Source organism: Ahaetulla prasina, chromosome 10, assembly GCF_028640845.1.
Source record: "Ahaetulla prasina isolate Xishuangbanna chromosome 10, ASM2864084v1, whole genome shotgun sequence".
Taxonomy (NCBI): Eukaryota; Metazoa; Chordata; class Lepidosauria; order Squamata; family Colubridae; genus Ahaetulla; species Ahaetulla prasina.
Genome location: NC_080548.1, coordinates 12,595,124 through 12,620,764, shown reverse-complemented (window position 1 = coordinate 12,620,764; position 25,641 = coordinate 12,595,124). Strand labels below are relative to the sequence as shown.

At 40.7% G+C, this 25,641-nt stretch overlaps 1 protein-coding gene across 1 annotated transcript; it reads right to left on the bottom strand.

Annotated features, from left to right (window-relative positions):
* Positions 1-820: 820 nt before the first annotated feature.
* On the bottom strand, positions 821-24,142 carry RCAN3 (RCAN family member 3). Its single transcript, XM_058195976.1, has 5 exons — positions 23,971-24,142; positions 16,687-16,934; positions 4,540-4,713; positions 3,022-3,193; positions 821-1,749 (listed from the first exon to the last, which is right to left on the bottom strand). The coding sequence occupies exons 2-5, from the start codon at positions 16,864-16,866 to the stop codon at positions 1,541-1,543; spliced, it is 735 nt and encodes a 244-aa protein (XP_058051959.1). The 5' UTR covers positions 16,867-16,934; positions 23,971-24,142; the 3' UTR covers positions 821-1,540.
* Between the last annotated feature and the right edge of the window lie 1,499 nt (positions 24,143-25,641).

The window sequence follows — 25,641 nt, the reverse complement described above, 5'->3', positions numbered from 1 at the left end:
TGGTTATCTGCAAATCTAGCAGTTCTAAAAAATAGGATAACCATGTCCAATTCTAGGGTGCATCAACAAAAAGAGAGATGATGAAAAACTGACTGCCCTGAATTCAATCTGTACCACAAAGAATCTGTAGTAATTGATGATTATAGAGATAAAGTAGAACCCAACACTTCCTCTATCGGTTTTTCCATTTATTTCAGCCATAAAAAGTATTTACTTTCAGACACGTAGTATTACAGAAATAATCGAATAAAGGTGGTATTTTGCAGAAAGACATTGGGAAGAGAAAGGCAGGCATAAAGAACAATTTGCACTACTGGTTTAACCTTATTTCTCAAGTTTCTGTACCTGAACAGATCACCTTCCTCCTGTACAGCAGAATGCAAGTTATCTTGATATACCTCTTCCTTTCTTCCTCGGAAATAATTAAACTACATGATTTGATGCCAGGGAGAAAAAGAAAATCAGGCAATAAACAAGCAATTCAACCAGAAGCTCACTGGGAAATGTTGACTTGCATTCTCTATAAGACAGCAGGCTGATTCACATATTGCATAAGACATAATGCAGCTGGGTTTTTTTTGGCTTAGCTTCATCAATAAACCAGGTTACAATGGCTTGTAGAACAAACCATGGCCAAACATTTTGGCACAGCATGTGTGACCTGATCCTAGAAATGAGAAATACATACACAAATGGAAAACAGTTACAGTGACGGGAAAGTAAAGATTGAGAGGGCTACTTGCTTGGCCAACCAGAAAATTCTTAAAACAGGCAATCAAGAACAAGGAGAAGACACTCCTTGCTTTGGAAATATCTCATGTAGGACATAACCATAATAGCTGGAAAACTATAGATTAGAAGATGTGCTCCAAAGGTAATGAATCCATTCTCCACTGTATCCTTATAGGCATTTCAATTTTTTAAAAATTTCCTAATTGCAGTGGGCAGAAAAGAACTATTACAACTCCCGATTTGTTTTTGTTTTGTCTTACACCAATTCACAAGAATACCTTGACATTCAACACACACAACTATGGCATCTCTAAGGAAAAAAAACCAAACCAAACCCAGAAACCACAAAAACAAACCTGCTTGAATATTTGATTCTATCACCTCAAAAACAGTTTTGAGATTCTCCTACTGATAACAATGTACATTGTACATTACATGTATAATTTGTCACTAGATTACTTAGAACATCAAGTGAATCAGATTCATGGTATACATCAGCACACAAAAAATATGCATGAGAGACTCACATACAAAACCATGTGGTAGCCCATATAAATGGCAGCAGCCAAGTTCCTTCGGCCTTACAAACACCAAGAGGATGGTAACACTGATTACCAGAAATGGCACTCTCCTAGGATTGGCAGCCTAGTGGATTTGCTACATCTTGGAAGTTGACCTTAAAAATTAAAGTGCTCTTCAAAATGTCTTCTTGATGTGAGATGACAGCAAGAGGAGTCCGTTGCTGCTATGCAGGATGCAGCAATGCAAATGGGAGTAATCATCCACTGCCATGATTAAATATTTCGCATCAGTAGTGCATCCCACCTCCTACTTCTAGCATACATTCAAGAGTTTTTGTTTCGCTTATTAAGGCGGGTGGTGGGTCCGGGCGCCGAGTTTGCACTATCTTCTGCTTGGGGTTTTTCACTTCATCTTCTTCTTCAGTTTCACTTTCACACACATGGACCACGACGCTCGGAGTGGATTCGGTCCCAGCATGAAGCTCGTACTTTTCCCCTAAAAAGTATGACAGGCATGGTAAGCAACCCTTTATACCAGCGTTCCTCAACCCTGACGACTTTAAGATGTATGGACTTCAAGTCCCAGAATTCTCCAGCCAGCTTGCTGTACACTGGCCCATAGTGACCATAAATTCCCAAACTGCCTCTATCTAATTCTATGTCCAAGGAAGGCAGAGTCCTCCAGAACCATAAACCCAGAGAAGTCTGCTGCCAGTCCAGTCAGGGCACTTGAGTAGCAAAGGTCTGTTAAGCAGTAAGGAGGCTACTACAGGGGCAACAGTCCACTTTGAACTCTTATGTCCCATTTCACAAGTAGGGTCTGAAATTCAGTACTCTGTGGTGGAACAGCATCTCTTCAAGCCACCAGAATCTCACAGGTAACTATAGCCACTCTGTCTTGTGTTCTCTGCCTGGGACCAAGAGTGGTGCCATAGTCAAAACTTGGGTGGGCACATCATCTCAAGCTCTTGAATGATCATACTTATTGTATACAGATTGATAATTTCTGGGGCCCTCCAGAGATGTTAGACATCAATGCCCCATGCCTGTGCTATGGGAACTCAAACCCAGTACAATTCAAGGGCACCAGGTTGGGGAAGGATAATGTAGATATACAGATAATGAATTTTATAGGGTCTCACAGAATAGTTGTCATATAATTGAGCACAAAGCCTCCAATATAATATTTTGAAACACTCTCTAATAACATTATGTATCAATGTTAACCAATATTTGACATTTGCTGGACTATTTGCTATGGTTTATCATGAAAAACTGCTTTTAACTTAAAGAGTTCTCAAGCTGGAAGAGGCCAAGGTCCTACCTAGACCAACAAATTATGTTACAGATTGGCCAATTCATGGAGCTCACAAACATGAAATGAAGATTAATTGGTTTCTTTTATTATGACTTAAAGCAGGGGTCTCCAACCTTGGCAACTTTAAGACTTGTGGACTTCAACTCCCAGAGTTCCTCAGCCAGCAAAAAGCTTTGCTGGCTCAGGAAATCTGGGAGTTGAAGTCCACAAGTCTTAAAGTTGCCAAGGTTAGAGACCCCTGACTTAAAGGACATTTCAAGACCTTTAACGGTTATTAAACATCCATTGAAGTTTATATTCATTAATAGCCTGAATCTTCTACAAGCATGCCCATTTCCCTTCTAAAATGTGTCATCATCATCTTTGACAGGAGTGAATTCCTCAGTACTAGGCCTTGTACAGAGATAGATGCATCAATACAGAACATGGGAGAAAATAAAACATTCCTACCAGGCCCCAATTTTGAAACAGCGCAAAGCAAGTCATAGTTTATCATAGGAGTAGCATCTTCACTCTGCTTCCATCCGACGGGTGGGGATGCAGGAGGAGAGATCAGGAACTGTTTGACAGGTTGGGGGGGCAAAAGGTAAGCTTTTTCTCCGACTTCACTGGGCACCTGAACCTGAAAGAACAAATGTTTTCAGAGCAATAAGGCACATAATATATCAGATTAATTATTATTTTTTTACAAAGTCTCTCTAGTCCTGCTTTGATATTTCCATTAAAAATGCTTGGAGTTGTTGTATAATATATGACATCTAGAGGACACAAAATTGGGAAAGCTATCAAGATTATTTGGAGTTGCATTTCACCGATTGGACAAGACACTGGATTCCAAGTGCATAGTTAATTTTCTTCTAGCTATTTGAGTTAAACAGTTACCAGGGTAGTTAGTAAATAACATATTGCTTGAGCCAAATTAAGGGTCTATTTAAGTACCCATCCATTAAGTATCCACTTATTCAGTATTCTAGCAAGAAAGGTCACACCTTTATTTTATAGCTGCGCAAGCTGCTGAAGACTCCCTGCTGAATCAGTGGCTAAGCTAAGATTTTATCTCCAGCCATGGATGAAGTAGAATTTTTTGTGACCTTCCAGTATTTTTAATAGCCTATATAGCCATGTAGATAGATCTACAGTTTACAGCGAACATTGCTGGATTCTGAGCAGATGAGAAGGAATCAAAAAGAAGAAGGTGGGAAAATTCCGTGTAGGGTTCCACACATTGCAGAGTTTCTTGCCTATTTGTAGGACTACCACAGTGGAAATAAAGAAGAGACACATTCTGCATAACTGATGCAGGGCACAGAAATCATCATCATCATCTTTTAATGATCCCATAATTCCTTGCGGGGTGGAGTCTGGGCAACTGAATGGAGTTGGGTGTTTATTGGTTGGATGCCCTTCTTGTCGCCAATGCAGTGTTTTGTTCAGCAGATATATTCTCATTGAGGGCACAGAAATAATGTGCTGTAAAAAATAATCTTTTTTTAATGCAGTGTTCTTTGCCAAGCCCAGAACACTGTGTGTGCTTTGTGTGTGTGCCTGTAGTATCAAGCTGAGATAATCCTGATTTTCTGACCATTAAGATATAGCACATCACAGCACATCTGCAAGAAACGTAATGGTCCACATGCGGATGACTTCCCAGTAGACAGAATTTTCTCTAACCATTTTATTTGTCAGCTGTCCTGATGAGTTATTCGTGAAGGATGCGTTTAACTTCTCCAAGCCTGTTTTTGTGGTGAAAGGACTACAGGTGCCCTAGGAAAGCAGCTTCTTTTGCCTCAGAAGCATCGTAAGGTAGGCAGGATTTGCCAGTAAGGATTTCAAAAGGCAAGATAATTATACTAACTAACATAAAAACTGTTGTACTAGTAGACGATATGGAGCAGAGGCAAGGAGAGCCCTGGGAACTATTTCTATTTTTAATAGAAAGTGGGGGATTCAAATAAGAAACTCATATACCTGGGCAAAATATAGCTTCAGTTTTTTCCCATTGAAATCTGTCTCGTGGAGTTCTATCCGTGCTCTGGCTGCTGCTTCTGGATTGCTAAAGTTTATCCTTACTCTTCGGAAGCTTTTAAATAACTGGAATGTAACATGAGCATCGTAGACTGTGAAAAGTGCTTCAAATCTTTCCTAAGGATAGGGAGGAAAAAAACACATAACGAAGGTACTTCAAAGCTTACTTCAATAAAGAAACTTAACTAGAATGTTGCTTAGTTGGTTTTTCTTTTTTTCTTCTTCTGGATACCTTTTATTGCAATATTTACAGAAAAACACAAGCTCATGTAATTACAGGTTTTCTTGTATTTAAATAACCTGCATTTTGAAAGAGCATATAATGCTACGTTTCATACTGCCATCTAGTTGTTGCTGTTATCATTATTATTGCTTCTAGAGTAAAATATATACAGTAATTGAATAATGTCATCATCGAAATTGACTCCTAGCAACCACACAGAAAGACCTTCTCCAGGATGATCAGTCTCGACCTGACCCTTCAGGCCTACCAATGATGCACCCACTATAATCTGCATGATTTTCAAATATATTAGCATCAGTCAGATTTTCATTAAACAACTAACTGTTACAGCAATTCACACTTTGAAAGCTTTTTAATTTACTATGGATTTAACATGGTTGCAGATGAATTGTGCATACAGAGAAATTTTATCTGAGAATGCTTTACAGCAAGAGTGTCAAACTCAAGGCCCGCGGGCTGGATCCGGCCTGCACGGTGCTTCGATCTAGCCCACGGGCTCGCCCTGCAAATAGCGACGGACCAGCTTGTCGTGCCTCTGCCAGTGAAAACGGAGCTCAGGAGGGCTCCGTTTTCACCAGCAGAGAGCTGCAGGAAGCCATCACGGCCAAAAATGGAGCCTCAATGAATTATATTGAGGTGGCCACGCCCCCTGGCCACCGCCCGCCCAGGTCAAACACAACCCTGATGCGGCCCTCAATGAAATTGAGTTTGAACACCCCTGCTTTACAGGGTTGTCACAATCATAGGAATCCCATGAAACAAAACATTGGAGTCAAGATATTATGGATTTTAGAATAGAATAGAATAGAATAGAATAGAATAGAATAGAATAGAATAGAATAGAATAGAATAGAACAGAACAGAACAGGAATTTTTTATTGGCCAAGTGTTATTGGACACAAGGAATTTGCCTTTGGTGCATATGCTCTCAGTGTACATAAAAGAAAAGATACCTTCATCAAGGTACAACACTTACAACACTTAATGATAGTCATAGGGTACAAATTTAACACTTAATGATACAACACTTAATGATAGTCATAGGCTACAATTAAGCAATCAGGAAACAATCAATTACAGTATAAATTGTAAGGATATAAGCAACAAAGTTACAGTCATAAGTGGAAGGAGATGGGTGACGGGAACGATGAGAAGATTAATAATAGTGCAGATTTAGTAAATAGTTTGACAGTGTTAAGGGAATTATTTGTTTAGCAGAGTGATGGCGTTCGGGGAAAAACTGTTCTTGTATCTAGTTGTTCTGGTGTGCAGTGCTCTGTAGCATCGTTTTGAATTTTTTAAATGTAATCCAGTGATATTAGTTCAACGGGCAATGAACCCAAGTTTCAGATTTGCAAAACTAAGAGTTACTTGGAGCAGGCTGAATCTGTAACATGAAAAATGCCCTTCATGTTTGCTTCAAGGCAAGTAGTTGGCTGCTCTCACAGATGACTGGTTTGTACAAGGCATTAAGCTCATTTAATTTTCATACCTGTACATATTAATAGGTTGGATATTACACGAAGCCCATGGTTTTCAAACCACATGCCAAGGTGCCTCAGGCTACCTCAGTTAACTCACAGGAGCAATGGAAAATAACACAGTAGCAGACTTCTAACGGATGCTGCACAAACTTCCAGGAGCGTCGTGAAAAAAATTATTGACACACTAAGGCAGGGGTCTGCTAACTTGGCTCTTTTAAGACTTGTGGACTTCAACTCCCAGAGTTCCTCAGCCAGCTCAGCTAGGATCTCTGGGAGTTGAAGTCCACAAGTCTTAAAAGAGCCAAGTTTGCAGACCCCTGCGCTAAGGGCAGGACGGACCAAGAAAATCTGAGGACTTCTGCATTAAACATGAATCTCAGCATATAACAGCGAAGTTCGCATAACTTGCCTATGGTTGCAATTTTGCCTTATCAAGATTTGTGAAACCTTTCAAGGGACTGCCTTGGTATAAAAAGTGCTTCTCATTATCACTGTTTCTCTCTTCCAGTATTCCAAATTTAGAATCGATGATCCTTTACAGGCAGATGAGAATCACAAGGTAAGCAGAATTCAGTGAGAATTCTTCGGCGTTTATTATTTCTCCAAGTCAGAAAAAAAGGAATGGCCTTCATCCTATTATCTTCCAAATACAGTACCATATGCTGCTTCATCCAGATAATGAGTATTAATGTTGTTTTTTCCCCCCAAACAGCCACGCTGCATGCATTTTAGGCTGATCTCTGGGTACTCAGGGCAATCAGAATTGTGCTGTATTTCCAAGGTTGACCTGCTAAGCTAAGCATTTCTGTAGCCCTATAGGCAAGATCATATTGACCGTGAGAAAAATAAACATAGTACTGTATGTACATGAAGGCAACGCCTTCCTTAAGCCAAGGAAGATTGACTGAAGAATTAACAAAGGTATGTTTTCCATGTCTAATATAGCTGTACATCTTACTTACAAATGGAAGGTTTTTTTATCCATACGGATGGATGGTGTTTTTTTTTTATTTCCAAAAATGAGGGATTAACAATTATTTTCTTTCTTTCCCGTTTTCTGAAACAATAAATTCTTCAGTGACCTTAGCACTGGCTTCCTCTCTCAGCCCACACCATCTTACAGGGTTGCTATGAGAATAAACTGGGAGAAGGGAAAAGAGACCGCTATGTGCTTCCCTTAACTTTCAGCAAATGAATGAATCAGAGTCACTTTGGTGTAGTGGCTAAGATGCTGGCCTAGAAACCAGAAGACAGTTCTAGTCTCATCTTGGGCATGAAAACCAGCTGGGTTTCCCACCTCACAGGGTTGTTGCGGCGGGGAAAACAGAAACAGGAAGGAGTATGTTTGCTGCAGGGGTGGGTTTCAAAACCCGTTGCTACTGTTTTGCTCATGGGCGTGCGCACCGCTTCTGCGCATGTGCAGAAGCTTCTGCGCATGCACAGAAGAGTCCGGGTGGGTGGGTGGAGCGTCCCACCGCCGCCGCTACCGGTTCACCCAATCCGGGGCGAACCGGTAGGAACCCACCACTGGTTTGCTGCCCTGAATTATACATTAAAAAAGGTAGAACTTTTTTAAAAATTGGGAGGGCGGGGGCGGAAGAGAAATCAGCTCTTGTGATCTAATTCTGAATCCTAGTACATACATAGCTAAAAATACCCTATATCTACCCTATAGTCTGGGATATCCTAGTTTCCCATTCAGGTACTAACCTGGTTAGATCCTGCTTAGCTTTTTCTCCCCTTGAAAAGTCAAGCACAGTTTAGTACTGCTACCTGCTACCATCAAATATGGTCAATATTTGCATAGCTGCCACTTTTTATTTTACTGGAGGCATCCCTAAAATAATGGCATTTGCGGTCATTTTCATACATATAAAATTACAGGCAATCCCCAAAATCTTGTTAATTCTCTGCCTAATGTTTCCTATATGCAATGTACAAGCTTTGCTGAACAGTGGCAGAAATCACCTGAACCCAGACTGGTGAGATCTACCAAGTCAATTTCCTGACCTCTGCATAAGCCAAGTCTTTTTTTTTTTTGTCACAACAGTATACACAAACATCAACACAAATCAGCAAAATATCATATAAGCATATATATGAGCAAAAGTATGTAATAATTGTATTGATTTGATATAATGAAAGGAAACATTAGGACAGGAACGGTAGGCACTTTTATGTTCTTATGCACGCCCCTCATGGTCCTCTTAGGAATGGGGTGAGGTCAATGGTAGACAGTTTTTGGTTAAAGCTTTTGGGAGTTTGAGAAGAGACCACAGAGTCAGGCAGTGTGTTCCAAGCTGTCAGCCTGCCCCAGATCAACTCTGTTACAAAAATCATATTTTCTGCAATCAGGATTGAAGCGGTTAACATTAAGTTTGAATCTATTGTTTGCTCTTGTATTATTGCGATTGAAGCTGAAGTAGTCTTTAACAGGAAGGACATTGCAATAGATGATGTCTGCCACGTATTGGGGTTGGTTTTCATTACCATGTAATTTTGAGAGCTAGGAAAGTACAGAGTAGTCTGGCTGGCAGTAATGGACAATCCTGAATAAGATTCACACCTCACATGTCATCTGCCAGGACACACTGCATAAATGGGGCATAATATCCATCCCTCAGGGTGACCACACAGTCTTACGTCAAACTGAAGATCACATCGTGGCTGGCTATAAGCTGAGGGCATATACCAGCCCAGTATCTGATTTTTTAAAAATATAAACAATGTTGTACTTCAGCGGTTAGCTGGCCTAGATACTGGTATTTGAACATAGATCTTTTTAACACTTATAATTTTATTGTGTTTTGTCTAATCTAGGTGAAATGTTAATATATATTGCTAGTCTGTGTATGATATATCATATGCTAAATAAATAAATAAACTAGTCTGCCTTGTTAACCATGCAGCATAATCTGCATTTAGAATTCCCCAGTCAGCAAAACTGGAATGCTGGGAGTTGAAGTCCACACATCTTGAAGTTGCTGAGGATGAGAAACACTGGTCTAAATTCTTAACGTTTCCACTCCATGAATCACCAGCATTAAGCACATCTGCCTGACTCATTTTTACTAGAGGTTTAGTTTTTCACACATAGGGCTAAATATGAAGTTTCTAGAAAAAAAAGGGGGGGGATAAAGGAGCATAATCATTCTTCCATTAGTGCTGCGAGATGGAAATGGCTGTATTGATGATGCCCTTGTAGGTGACTATTGGAGCATGATTAGTGACTGAACAAAATGTTTAACCAACATCACAAATGCAGGTCCTAGGAGATCTCTGGAAATCTCTCTGCCCACAAAGCTTCACGAGAAAGAGGATCCGATTTTGATTACAGAAATGATGCCGTGAGAAAACACATAAAATCTGTAATCTTTATAGTCGATCAACTCCTATAACTCATTTTACGGTCGGTACAATATAACCCATTACCAAACAGAAATACTGGACTATCCCACCTCTGCAGAAAAGAAGCCTTGGAAAGCCAAGATCTGCTTCACTCACGCAGACCCTGCTCCATGGACAGAACAAAGACAAGCCAGCCTGTTACACTTCATGATTTCCCAGCCACAGCCTGGAATGTTATTACATCAGCTATTACATAATTCCCCTCTTCCATCCGAAAGCTGTTAAGCCAACTGCTTTAAAAAAAGTATACACGTATCTGATTTAGGGCCACATGTTATCAGTCTTTTTCCCAGAGCGCTGGACTAACGCTCAGGCTTTCTCCCGCTGTCCCCCTCGTCTATTTTGGAGGTCATCAAACTAAACAGCCACCTATTACATGTGTCCTTGGCAGAATCACTGAGGCAAAGAAATTCTCATTTATGGATGCCCAGGGCGATGTGCAGCCAAAAATAAAATGCCACCTTCTTTCTCCATTCACCCTCTTCCCTTTTGGCCCTAGTGCAAGAGGACTTCCACCCCTCCCACCCTACTGTCAAGGTCAGGGGAGGGGGGGCCTAGGAATTAAAAGAAGTTCTGTAGCACTGCATCATCTCTAGGTAGGCTCGCTCAAGATGACCTTGTGGACCATTTCATTAAGTCACCCTGTTTTTTTGGAACACCGGAGGGAGTATCCTGCAGAGGTAGCTAAGTGAATAAATCAGGATTATGGGGACAATGATCAGGCCAGGCTGTCACTGAGAGGAGATGGAAAGGATCGCAGGGAACCAGATCAGCATAATCAGAGCACAGGTTATTTTTGCAACGAAACATTCCCAGGGTTGGTTGCTGCCTCTGCTCCATGCAATGAACAAGGGAAAAAAATAATAATTGTATGAGGGTCGAAAGAGAAATGTGCTACACAGGATACAAATCAAAATAAGTATTCTTATGATGGGAGGGGGAGGAGGGGCATTGTTCCAGGTATGTATAAATAATATTAGAGTAAGGTAGAAACCTTAAACGTGGCTATTTCATTTTTAAAAACCCAGTTAGCAGAAAGCACCAGTCAGACAAGAGGTTCTTTTATGTATCTTTTCCTCAAATGTAGAAAGATCAGAGGCCACTGATCCCAGGATAATTTGATAGGATGTAAGCAAGGCTGGTTTCAGATGGTGGAAGATCAAATCAGATCAAATTCTATTTCTGTCACTGACTATGTACAAAAAGCAAAAAGACGAATATGTGCAACAAGCAGGCGACAACATACCACATAAGGAAACATCCAATGCTACCATCGATGGCCAGTATTTGAGAAGTGCAATACTGTATGTGTTCAAGAGAAACATGGCATCTCTCAAAGGTATTTCATAACATCGAACAGATATATGGCAATTATCATAAAATGCATTAGATGGGGATATTTTGTTACAGAAGGAAATGCTGGATTTCACTTCATCTGATGATGAAAAAATACTTTTAGGAGCTGGCTCCCTTCCCTTCCCACCCCCCACCCCACCAGACAGTGATTATTGCCTGGTCCAACTTCAATGGGTCTGGGGGACTTTGGCCCAGCCCATCTCTCTGAACCCAAACCACCTCACAGGGTTATTGTGGGGAAAACAGGAGGTGGGAACATTATGTACACTGGCCTGAAATGAACAAAATAAAGGCAAAATACAGGTAGTCCTCGACTTATAACAGTTCAGTTAACAACCACTCAAAGTTACAATGGCACAGAAAAAAGTGCTGTTTTTCACATGGCCATTGCAGTATCCCCAGCGTCACCTGATCAAAACTCAGATGCTTGGCGACTGAGTCATATTTATGACGGTTCCAGTGCCCCAGGGTCATGTGATCAACTTTTGAGGCCTTCTTATAAGCAGTCAATGGGGGAAACCAGATTCATTTAACCGTGTAACTCATTTAACAACTGCAATGGTTCACTTAACAACAGTGGCAAGAAAGGTCATAAAATGGGATAAAATTCACTTAAAAAATGTACATACATTTAACAAATATACATACGTACATTATATACTACACACACACACACTTCCATGTATTTGGATTTTTATTCTGCTCAGTCTTAGAGGCTCTGAGTGGGTTATTACACAAGCTTTTAAAATTCATCTCCTCAAACTATTTACTAAATCTGCACTACTATTAATCTTCTCATCGTTCCCATCACCCATCTCCTTCCACTTATGACTGTAACTTTGTTGCTTGTATCCTTACGATTTATACTGATATTGTTTCCTGATTGCTTATTTGTAGCCTATGACTATCATTAAGTGTTGTAAGTGTTATACCTTGATGAAGGTATCTTATCTTTTTATGTACACTGAGAGCATATGCACCAAGACAAATTCCTTGTGTGTCCAATCACACTTGGCCAATAAAGAATTCTATCCTATCCTATCCTATCCTATCCTATCCTATCCTATCCTATCCTATCCTATCCTATCCCAATTCCACATTTTTAACCCATGTCAGGAACAGAGGGTGCTGTCTCTGGATCCTAACCCAGTGCAAGGAAACAGGCTGCTCTATCAAAAGCACTTGGACCTCTATGCCACTCCATGCCCAGGCTCTTGTATCTCAGGTGTTAAAGCAGCCTCCTTTACCTGGGTTGGGACTGCCGGCTGGCCAGTAATTCTAGAAACCACACCCCATCCCACTGGTCGGCCTCTGGATGGAAACAGGTGCTCTGAAAACACATAGCATGTCTTCACACCATAGTCCTTCCTTAATAATGTCCCTTCTGCTGCCTCTGGGTAAAACCTACCCCATGTCAAGTCACTTCTTTTATTCTTTCGCTCTGGATCTAGTTTCCATTCCCCTCCCTCCTTCTGTTCAATCATGTCCGATTCTTGAAGAATGCCTGGACAAGTCTCTGTACGTTTCAATTTTCAGGGGTGGTTTTCCATTGTCTCCTTCCTAGGCTAAGGGAAAGTGACTGGCCCAAAGTCACCCAGCTGGTTTTGTGCCTAAAGCAGGACTAGGTCTCCCGGCCTCCCAGTTTCTAGTCTGATGCCTTTGTATCAAGCTGGCATAGTCCATTCCTTTCCAGAGGAAGATAGATTTAATAGAACTATGCTATTCTGTTTCCAATACTGTGTTTAATGTAGTACCTAAAAGGGCCAGGTTCAGTTCCCATACCATTGTCTAGCTCTTCTATAAATGTCTAAGAAGTAAGCTGCATTTTATTCAATGAACCCACTTCTAGGTAAACATGCACAGAAGTTGAACTACATTCATAGATCGATCAGCTCCATAGTATAGTATTTATCTGCCTGTCTATCTTTCTGATGTAAAACAAGCCCCAAATGGCCATAATTATTTAGTGACGTTATAGCACGATCCAACAATGTAACAACAATCTCTGGCCCAGCAGGCTGGCTCAGGAATTCTGGGAGCTGGAAGTCTACAAGTCATAAAAGAGCCATGATTCCCCACCATGATTTAAAGTATAGTCCTAGGATCTGTGAAAGCTAAATGATTTGCCAGGCTAGGTTGAAAAATAATACAATATTTTAGCCATTTATTAAATTTATATGCCACCCATCTCATTATCCACAGCGACTATGGGTGGCATATGAATAATTAAAACTTAAAAATTTAAGAAACATTGATCTAGTGAACTCCAATGTCTAGTGAGGATTCAACCTGTTCTTTCTGGATCCAATCCAACTTTCCGACTATTGAATATGACTATTCCCCCATTCAGTTAACCCCTATCCTAAGCAACAGCATTTAAAGCAATCTATATTGCAATGAATCGTATTTTTAAAAGTCTTTAAATAAGTTGTTGGAAGAGTTTATTCCGCTTTCTAAATTTCTTTCATGAATATAAATGAGCACGCAGAGCTCCTTTAAAACCGTATTTCACACTGCGCTTGAAACAAGGAAGAAAAAACATGTTTTGTCACCAAAGTATTATAGACAATTAAGCCCCAGTTTCTTCAGAAACAAATTCAGCCTCAACTAGAGCTGTCATGGAAACATGCCTGCCTACGCATGATTAACCGTGCTTTATGACTGTCAGGACAATGAAAAGTAATAGCAGCGTTCCATTTGGCGTTTCAGTCTCTCAGTTTCAACAAAAAACTTAAATAGTTTAGAGAAAGGTATATGGAAATAGAAAAAAAACCCTGCCTCTCAATATTTAAATTTCTTAAATTTTGAGAGTTATGATATGCCTTGGTTCTATGAAAGAGGGCTATTTGTTAATAAAGAATATGTTTCTTTGAAGAACTGAATTCCAAATGAAAAGTTTTGATACTAAGCACGGCCTCAAGGTAGCTTTTTTTATCCAATATCTGAATCATGATGTGTTGAAGTTAATCTATCTGGATTCTAAGACGTACAAGAAGTTCCTGCAAGAGAGGCCAGCTTACAGTATCCATCCTCTACAAAAGAAAATAGCTGTGGGGCGCTGGGTCAGGTTTGTGTGTGTTGTAGGTGGAGGAAAGATTGTGCAAATGTGCCTGAAGATGGGAGAAGGGAAAGGGCAGACAGGATCATCACAAGAGCGATGACAGAAGAAGCATGGCAGGGAAGTAGGGGTGGGGACATGGGGCCACAGCTTGAAAGCAGTTGACTGTCCAGCCCTTGGCTTCCATCCACTGTCCTATTGTATCCTCAGTGGCCCTGGCCTCCAGCTGCCGATCCTGAATGCCAGGTTGGGATGTAACAAAGCTGCCTTCATTCATGATTTACTATAGATGAGGAAGCTGACCTGGCTTGTTTAACAGATGCCTGGTTTGGCCTGGGGAGTGGGGGGGAGACCACCTCCAAAAATTGTACCCAACCAGGTTTTCACCAATTGAGACCCCAAGAAGGGGAAGAGGATGGTTTTGTAATCTGAGAGCAGGTGGCAGGTGTGCCCAGGAAGGTACTTGCACAACTTCCTCTAGTGTACCAGTTGTGCCCTTCCGCTGGACTGGGAAGCCCTCCAGACAGTCACTAGTATGATGATATGTTGGAATGACCTTGGGAGACATCAGGAAGAGCCACAGCCTGGGGAGCGCTCTAATATAAAGCAGCTAAGCTGGCAAAAGTAATGGCAGACTGGCAAATGTCTCAGAAGGGACCCACCCTAGTTTCTTGGGCTGCAAAGGTGACAAGGGAGAAATGTACTTTCAAATTTGCAAGATTCTGTTGATATAACAATAAAGTATATTTACTTCATCTGGGCATCTTTCCTGTATGGACTACGTCACAAGGCTAACACCTCGTCACGTCACATCTCAACTTCTGCATGCAATTCAAGGTGCTGGTTATGACCTATTGGAGGGACCACTTACTCCATGCTGAGCCCAACCAGTTCAATCTCACAAATTTAGCATGTTCCACGTTCCTTCAATTTACAATAGTGTCATGGATAGGGACCTAAGAAGTGTGCCCTTCTTGTCTAGAATGAAATCTCACTTGATATCTGTCTGGCTACCAGCCTACTGGCATTTCCAGAAAATCTTAAAGACCTGGCAATTCTCCAAGACCTTGGATGATGAGGTTGAAGCCCCTGCTGGATTGGGTTGTATTACCAGTTCTGCCATTGGTTTTTGTGGGTTGTTGTTTTATTCTCTTATAATTATTGTATTTTGTTTTTATGTTGTTGCTTTATTGTATGACACCAGGTGGAATAGGTGGCGTTTCAATTGAATAAATCAAACTACTAGGGAAATGTCTACTGAGTGCCCTAATTTTTCTAAAAAATCACAATTAGGAGCTTCCCAATTTGCTTGGAACTGAAAATAACTAATTAGTTATTTAGGCTCTCATCATGCTAAGTCATGGTTCTCTTCATTATGATCAATTGTATACCTGATTGGTTCACTTATAACTTTTGTGGGAATGCAAAAATGTTTAAAAGAAGAAGAAATGGGAATGACTAGCCTCCTGCTTTCATTAAAATAAAACGAAATTGAAAAAGGCCAAAAATCTTCAATCCTTCCCTTTCTGGGTGATGTTATCATAAGCCTCCAGTGGTCCATCAGCTGAGAAGAGAGCAAGTTGCAATGTCTGATCCAGAAAAAGTTGCCTGTGCCCATCCCTAAATTTCACCCATTTTACCATGCCAGCATCAAACCACACAATGGCTAGACAACATTTGTGAATCTTTGTAAAATGAACCATTTTTGTTTACATACAGACAACTGATTACATGGAGCTTATACATTCTGCACTAGGTGGCAGTGATTTCAAAAAGGAATAGTTTTTTATTAGGTATCTCTAAAATATCAAGAACTGAACCTGGATTTTTGCTTACAAAGCAGATACTCCACAATGAACTGAAGGTTTACAACAGTTGTTTAAAATATATCTGAGGATGCATGCAGTAATCTACTTCTAAGTAGAGTTACAACTCAATACTCGATCCCAAAGCAATCTTCTAGACTGTGGTTAGGAGCAGAAATCAATGTTTTTGGTTTTTTTATATGCTATCTTATTATATAATTCACCCATCTGTAGAATAAAATAACTAGTATTAATCTTTTACCCTATGGCAGGGGACTGCAACCTTAAACACTCAAAGAGCCATTTGGACCCATTTCCCACAGAAAAGAAAACACCGGGAGCCACAAAACCCTTCCCATGCCTGACTATTTCTTGAGCGGCCACAAAACTAGCATATGTAGAATGAAAAGTTCTGTTTTCTTCTGAAGCTTTTCTTTTTTGGATTTATCCATGGTTGGCCTACCAGGGGTTGAAAAGCTCAATAAATCGTATGCCAGTGGGTGTCGCACATTGGCGATTGTGATGCATATTTTGAGTGACAGGGAGCCGCAGCAGAGGGGTGAAAGAGCCACATGTGGCTCCAGAGCCGCAGGTTGCTGACCCCTGCCCTATGGTAAAATAAGCATATATTGTTTGAATAAAGCCCCATATTTGATTTTCAATAAATTTTACATTAATTTTAATAAACTGGAACTACATTTGCCAACAGCACCGTTGTTCTTAAAACCCTTTTACCTTTTGCTCTTGAGCTTCAAATACTGCTTCATGAACACTGCAAGCAAAGAGTGAGGTAGGAAGATCACTTAAATCCATCATCTCTTCCAAGTCTTCTTCGTTTTCTCCAAAAATCATTTCTTCCTCTTCCTCTAGGTCACTGCTATAAAGGTCTGACTGACTATCACTCCAGGCCTTCATTGTATCATTAATCACTGTCCATTCAAAGCTTCTTCCTGCCTCTGTGTTCTGCGCTTGTAGGGAAGAGTCTTTCAAATGAGCCAAGAGAGAGGAGTAAGGGGGGGTGGGTGGGGGGAGGAGAGAGAACAAAAACAGTAAGGAAGGCATTTTTCTATCATTTCTTATTTTGGCTGTTTTTAATGGTTTAGTCATTATGTGCAGAAATAAGATCTGACCTTAGAGCAGTAACCCTGGCTCATTTCACAATTCATTGACTCCTAGTGTAGGAAGGAGTCACTGGTTATTCAGATATGAATAATAAGCTTGATGCAGTACTCAGTCTTTTATTGTGAGACAGGCCTAAATGCACTGGGCTGCATCCAAAGGCTTAAACACATTTCCTGTTCTCAGAAAATCAGTTCCGGAAATAAGACAAAACCACCTCTGGAAGCGGCACGTTCTGAAGAAGTAAATTGAACCTTCCAGGGAACACATGAAGATTCTAGGAACAGATTGTACAATTTGATCTCAGGGCATCCAAGAAACAGTAGATCACCCCCTTTTCCATGGTGAGGAGGAGGAGGAGGAGGAGGAGAACTCATGAGCAACTCCTGCGCTCTGGTGGCAGAAATCTCTGCCACTTTCTGATGGGGGGGGCAAGGAGTAAATGTGGATCAGGCGAAAGAATATCTCTGATCCACCAAACAAAGCCCTTCCGAGTTTCCAACTCAGGAAGAAATGACAATTAAGACAGCACGTATGACACAGAGGGGAAAAAAATAACAGGAATCCTTTTTCCCCCTAACTTTTTGCTTTGCTGGCAGGAATCTGACAAAGATCCTCCCCAATATCACATGACTCAGTCAATTAAATCCAAACAATTTATTTAGAATTTATCTTTGTTTTGTCTCCAAAATAATATTAGGGATGAGCAACTGAATTTTCCAGGAAATGACACATGCTCGTTTACAAGAATACTGGATAAAGGAAGACGTCTCCTTTCTTTTCCATACCTACAAGATCATTACTAACAGCTAGCCTCTGGAAAGGATCTAGAAGCTTCTTGCTTCTTTCTTTTCTTTTTCAAGCATTGCTTCTTATTCGTTTATATTCTTTGCATGATGCTTTTGGAGATTATCTTGAAAAACTGCGTCTAAAAAATTATAATAAATCCAGACGGGATTTGCAAATGACACCTAGTAGGCCCTGAATTCAGAAGCAAACAGGCTCTGATACAGTTTTCTCAACCTTAGCAACTTTAAGATGTGTAGACCTCAAGTCCCACAATTCCCCAGCCAGCCTAGAATATGAAGTCCACATTTCTTAAAGTTGCCAATGTTTAGAAACATTGCTCTAACATGTTGGCTTTCTATATGGAGTCAGCCTTTCTCCTGCCTTAAACCTGACCTGCAATCTGCTGGAATCCAGAAACCTTAAGACATTCCAAGGTTAGATGGAGGCCTGTGTTGATGTTGTAGCATCAGAAATATGTACTACATCATGATAGGCAAGTTGGCAAGCACCTTGCCATTCTTTACTATGAGACAAAAGCAAACAGAATTATGGTCTGAAAATTCATAGATCACCGAATATAACAAGCTACAGAATACTTCTTTAGCAGGACCCAGTATCTGATATTTAAACATTAAATTCCTTTGCAATCTGAATGTTTCAAGCTTAATAAAAGGTGCATAATGGATACCAGTTAAATAGCTTTCAGAAACAGCCAACTTGATTTTCCACATAATCCATTTCTCTAAAAATACCATATTTTCTATTTACCACTCAGATGTTCAATAATGCACATTTAATTATCAGAAATTAGTCAGTTGCAGCCCCTCATATCTGAGACATTGTGCATAAAAATTAATCACAAGCACTGTGGTACACAATGAGCTTGAAGACCATTTAAAGGCAAGGGTTGGCTGGCCCAACAGAGTAGACACAATTTACTTAAGTGTCTGTCTACTACATGTACCAGACTGAAAGGAGAACAGGCCTGGCAAAGGGTTTCTCTCCTTCCCTCTGCCTGCCCATTGGAAAGCATGATCTCTATAATGATGGGATTTGATTTGTGTTCGGGAAGAAAGATTACAACATGTTCATTTTTAGTTCCAGAATATTAATATTAGACTTGGCCTACTATGCTTTTCACATGCCCTTCAAGGAAAGTCACAACTGGATAACAATAGAAGTTTAGTTATATTACTTTAAAGAACGGGTGTAAAACTCGATCGCATCACGTGACGTATCGTGATGTTTTTTTGCCTTCGTGGGGGCCAGGGTGGGCGTGGCCTGTGTGTGATGCATCTGGCTGGTGGGCCGCCAGTTTGACAGGCCTGCTTTAAAGACATATTTGAAAATAGCCTCAAAGTAGAAATGTTACATTGAAACCAATAACATCACATAACGATTTAAGAGCAAAGTAAAAAGCTCACAATAAAAGTTAGAATGGCTACAGATGGAACACCTAGGTAGGATAACAAAACTTTAGAAGCAAGCAAAAGATGAAAATGTGTAAGTTCAAGAAAGGTCCTGCTTGTTAAACAAGACATTCACATCAGACTTAGTGAGACGCTAATTGTAACTGAGCAAGGAAGGCATTCAGCAATCAAGGTCTCTGTATTGAGACAGTTCATTTCTGCACAATGTCTCAAGTGTCACATTTGAGGGGCTTTTAATAAATACAGTTTATTATAGGCATCTTTGCTAATTCCCAATATTTAATCATTATGCAATCATAAGCAACAATCATTTATTAAATTTATGTGTGGCCCAACTCCCAGTGACTTTGTGCAATTTACGAATTGTTAAATATATTTAAAAACGAGACCAAAAAAAATGGCAGAAATGATGAAACTGGATAGGAGCAAAGAAAAAAAAAGGGTCTTCAAACACCTCCATCAAAGGGCCCCTGAAACACTAATAGGATGGAGGTTCTTTGAATGTGGGGCGGGGCCCTCACTCCAGAGATGGCAGAAATCAAACATGTTGAGTTTTAAAACATCACAGCAACCTCTCCATTTGGTTTGGGTCAAATTTAAGGTGCTGCTTGCTCAGAACAGACATAATACGTTTCCAACAGGCTGTTCCTTTTAGCAAACTAACCAGACGGTGCTACCCATGTTTCAGATTCTGGCACAGCCTCTAGCAGTTTCATTGGAGGAAAACACAGCATAATCTGATTTGCAGGTTTTCAGGGCCTGGAGCATGACTGATACCTGATAAACCAGGTCAGTCTGAGGATGAAGGCTCCTGGACACAAAGGCCACCTGTGCTTCTACTGACAGCAGAGGATCTGGAGGAATTGCCAAATGATGACCTTGGGTGTTGCCTATATGCCAAAATTAGCAAAGCAGATGGGTGGAAGGAGAAAAAAAATTATACAAAGAAATATACAGCAATGTTAAAAATGAAGTTAAAAATCTTCAGAGAACACAAGGGCATTCTATATTTCTGAAGAAAGAATGAAAATTAACTTGCAGCAAATGATCACATTGCGAATTTGATGACTCACAATTCCAAAATATTTCAACTTATAATACCGCAGCATTAATGTTTTCAGAGTGTTCAGTAGCCACAGGAGAAAGATTCTATAGTCAAAATAATTACTGCAAATTAAGCTATTTCTCTTTACGCAGAGATCACTGAGAAGCCCAGTTGTTTTAGTGCAAATTTCTATATTCTAACTCCCTAAAAGTGCATTACATTTTCTCTGAGTGGGAAGGACATTTAAAAAGAGAAGAACATAGAGAACCGAATTAATTTGGTAACCATATTAAGGCCTTGATTAAAGAGCTGTATTTCAACATCACAAAGTGACTTTTCTAGCACAAAGATCTTTAACAAAAATAAAATGTTGATTTACCAGGAAATCTATAATGCAAACAAAACACAGTGAATTGGTAGATGAAAAGGAATATTCAGTTTCAACCCAGAATGCTGGATTCTTGCTTTGAGGAATTACTGAACTGAGATGACATAAGCCAGCTCCAATAGCCCCTGTTTCAGTTTTTGCATTTGCAAAGAGATTAACATATACCAACAACTGCAAGAGAACCAGAAAGCTTAACGGAATTTAAATTCATTCATGACTGGTCTATTTTAATAACTGAATAAAATGACTAATATATTTGATCAGAAGATTGGGATTTTATAAATTTATAGGTGGTTTGTGTTGAGCAGGTACCTCAATGGAAAAATCAAGTTAACATTTTTTTCCTACTAGAATTATCAATCAAAGTCAGGTGTAAAACTATGAACTATGCACCATATATTTTTCATATAAAAACCCTACTTTTCCCCTAGTATCCTTTTCAAGCAAACATATACTGGTATATACCATTAATGCAGGACTACTACCGATCATCATGGATTCCAAAGAAAACCATGTTATATATCCTTGTCTTCCTCATAGATTGTGTTTTTCAATATTATGCAACAGAAGAAACAAGAAGCTGATAACAAATCTGCCAGAATCAATCTGCTATGCTAGGAAAAGTTGTTCAAAGCAACAGAAGAAACTTATGTTTTAGCAAAACAAATCTTGTCAAAGTAGAGTTTATAGGTTTCAACCCCTAGGTAGCAGTATCTAGCTAAGGTTGCTTATTGTCCAAAACTTAAGCATTGGTTGGCCTGGTAGCATTTGGATGATAGACCAACAAGAGATTCCAGAGTTCAAAGTTAAATGGGAAGTTGAATAAAAACATCTCAGAAAAATAGAATTGAGCTCAACCTGAAGAATTCCAAATTAGAAAGGCACATGCAGCCGAATCAATTTCCTAGCACATTCTTCTATATGGCTGAGGGTATATCTCTATTTGTTGGTTGAACATTGACTCTGAGCATCCTTGATTCTGTGGCAAACTCTGACCCTGTAAAATGATTGTGCACAAGGTTGTGACTACTACTGTAATCCAATAGAATTATCCAATATTCATGAATCTGAGAAACCAGATTTGTCAAGTGATGAAACTGAACAATGAAAAAGCTAATTTCTATGCTAATAAACAGAAGTTTATCAAAGCCTTAGCCTGAGGGACACATGACTGTACACAGTTTGAGATTAAAGGTAAGTATTTACTTTCTCAAGCCTAAAAAATGGAGGATTAAAGTATTTTAAAAATCACCATCTTTATGACGTACTTGCTTGTGCTGTCAGTCCTCCACACTCATGAATAAGGAAATTATACATCCTGACTAAGGCAGGGCAAGCACTTAATTTTTTCCTAACAGAATGACTGCTTATTTTCCCTAGCACATTGTTTCCTCCTTCACCAAGGCTGCTTCGAAAGAGAATGCTAAAGTGTTATTCTGTCAGATGCCCACTACACAGCGGATAAGTCTCACTCTTCCCACATGGCAGGAAAGAAAAACAAAAAACCTACTTTATGTTAAGTAAGGTTAGTGGATAATGTGAACGTTTCCCTCCAGAAAGCAGGGGCTTCATATTGCTCATTCACGTTGTGTGAAATCAGTTTCCTGTTTTAATTAAATCAGGCCAATCAATAGATGGGGTAAAAAGTGAAGAATTAAATCCAACAATTATTGTAAAAAGAAGGAAGCTATAAAAAACAAATTGGCAATAAACTTGTATCCATGTGGCAGAGGAAGCAACAAAAATAAAGGAAAATCTCCTTAAATGATAAACAGCCTCCTCACCCCCTAAAAAGACTAGCTATGTCTGAAAGCACAAGGACATAAACTGGAGACAGCAAATACAATAAAGAAGAACACAGGAATTAATGTAGTTCTCATTTAACAACTTTTCACAGATATGGATATCTTTCATATGGGGGGAAAAAGGAACCTTGGAACCAATCCTCACATTTTCCACCTTCGCAGCTCTGCAAAGGAAAGCCAAAGCAAAGGATCAGAAACCCAGGGCAGTCTCACTTAATGATCGCTTCACTTAAGAACCTTGTGTAACCCACCACGATAGTGGTTACTAAAATAAGGACTACTGGTGTAGCTAGATTCCAGCAACGCTTCGCTTTAGGAGTGTAGAGCACAGGAAAGTAAACGCCAAGCAGAATAAGAGGAAACAGACATTAAAAAAAGAATGAGAAAGTGGAGCAACCCCACTCCAACTCACCCCAAATACTGAAAGAGCAAGTGGGGGGGGAAGAGAGAGATTAATAGAATAGAATAGAATAGAATAGAATAGAATAGAATAGAATAGAATAGAATAGAATAGAATAGAATAGGAATTCTTGATTGGCCAAGTGTGATTGGACACACAAGGAATTTGTCTTTGGTGCCTATGCTCTCAGTGTACATAAAAGATACCTTCATCAAGGTACAACACTTACAACACTTAATGATCCTCATAAGCTACAAATTTAACAAGAACCGCTAAGAGTAGGAGGAGAGATTTCCCAACTATGGGGCCGCAGAAGGGCTCACCAACCTCCTGGTAACATTGGAGAGGGGTTGGTGGTGACCCACAATCAGCAAAAGGGCAGCTCTCCCCCTCCCCCCTTCAGCTTTTAATGGGAGGAATAAATCCTGGGGTTGAAAAGTTATTATTTCCTGGGTTAGCTTACTATGCCTTTCCAAGGGCTAACTTGAAAAACCGAAGAAAGGAGGAATGCAGAGCCTAAGGTTTTGGGGGGGCAGATCAGTCCCAGAGTCACGCCAGGGCCCCCTCTCCATCCTGAGCCTTCAGGACGCAGCGCCAGCAGGAAGGAAAAGCCGGGTGAGGTATACTACTCCTGCCCATGGAGGGTTCCCCTGCGCGGGGACTGCCGCGCAAGGACGGCGGAGTTGTCCGCCGCGGAAGCTCCTAAGAAAGACCCCCCGTTGGGGCTAAGTAGTCGATCTCCTCGGCTCCGGCCCACCTCGCGGGGTTGTTGTGGGGACGGTGGCAAGAGGAGGGGAAACCCCACCCCGTCCCCAAACCCGCAGCGGGGAGGCGAGACAGGAAAGCAGCCGGTCCTGAGGGAGGTAAGGAGAGAAGGGTCTCCCTCAGGAGAAACCCCCCCCCACATAGCCAAAGGGGGAAAAGGAGAAGAGCGGGAGGCGCCACGGACCCCCCCCTCTCAGGAGCGGCGAGGGTCGCGAAGGGCAAAGGCGGCGGGGGGGGTCACCGGGCTGCGTCCCTCCGTTCTTCTCTCCCTCGCTCACCTTCGGGAAGCGGCGGCGGCGGCGGCCAACCTTCTCCCAGCCAAATCGAGGCAGCCGCGGGGCAGCGCGACCTCCTCTAGAGCCGCCTCAGCTCTCCGCTTCTGCTGCGGCCGCCCGACCGACTCGTCCGTCCGTCTCCCTCCCTTCCTTCCCTCCCTTCCCCGCGGGGCTGACGGAGGACTCGGCGCGCGCGACCGAGCCCGGTCACCCGCCCGCGCGCGCGCGCGCGCGGCCGCGTATACGCCTCCCTCGTCGCCCATAGCAACCGCCGACGCCCCGCTCCCTCTTCCGGTCGCGAGGCGGCTAATGGACATCTAACCCGGAAGTGCTTCTCTCGAGCGCGGAAGCCCAACAGTGGAATGAGCGATGGCGGGAGGCGGGAGGAAACTTTATTCAATTGGAAGAATGGCGTCACGGATTGTAAAAAACCTACACGACCTCTAGGTGGCAGCCAAGAGCTGGGCAGCTCTATTTCATTTAAGCAGCGGAACCTCTCACGAGCTGTAGTGTGGCCAATTTGGCGCCGTGCATCCGTGTTTCTCAATGTTGGCAGTCCCAAAACTAAATAATAAAAATAATAAGCGCACCAACGTGCCTACCGTCCCTGTCCTAATGTCCCCATGTATTCGTAACCATCTCATGTATTCATATGCATGTTTATACATTTCATGTATTCTCAATCATGTTTATACTTTTTCTGTAATTTTTTTTTGATGATATGCGAAATTTATTAATACTAATAAAAACTGGTGGCACAGCAGAAAAATCAGGACATAAAATAAAGCACCCTAACTCTTCCCATGTTCCCATGTTCCATGTTCAACATGGAAACCACACTGAAAGTATGAATTGCTCTATAGCTAGACCATAAACTTTAAATACGTACCTTGATGAACGTATCTTTTCTTTTATGTACACTGAGAGCATATGCACCAAGACAAATTCCTTGTGTGTCCAATCACACTTGGCCAATAAAAAATTCTATTCTATTCTATTCTTTGTAACCAAGATTAGGAAATAGTTACTTTACAACAAAAATGGTAGTGCATGCCAGCCTGTATTAAACAAAGCTTGAAAACGTCTGTACCAGAACTGGACTTCACATTTCTGTAATCTTTATATATGCTTGACTAAATAAATAAATAAATAATTAAAAAAAAAAAAACTAGATAAAGAGAACCCAATTAAAGAAAGAATGGATGAATCAAAAATATATTGTATCCATTTATTGAATTATGACCAAAATTATTACTATTATTATTTATTAGATTTTTATACCGCCCTTCTCCCGAAGGACTCAGGGCCGTTTACAGCCAACATAAAACAAATTATAAATAGTGGAGGGAGGAGAGGAGGTAGATAAGAGAAGGAGAGGAAGGTTTGGAAAGTAAAAGAAGGTAGAAGAGGGAAGAAGGTTAAAAAGGGGGGTGGTGACTGGGCAGGCCCGACTAATTGTATATAACTGTACATTGGATGAATTATTTGATAAGATTGTAAAAATAAAACTTTTTTATAAAAAAAACAACAACAAATTATAAATAGAATTAAAAGCAATTTAAAAATCTTATTCAATTAGGTTAACCCCATTTAAAAACTATAATAAAAGTAATAAGAACCCCAATTAAAACCATAATGTATCAGGCCAGCCCTGCATGGTGGAACAGAAAAGTC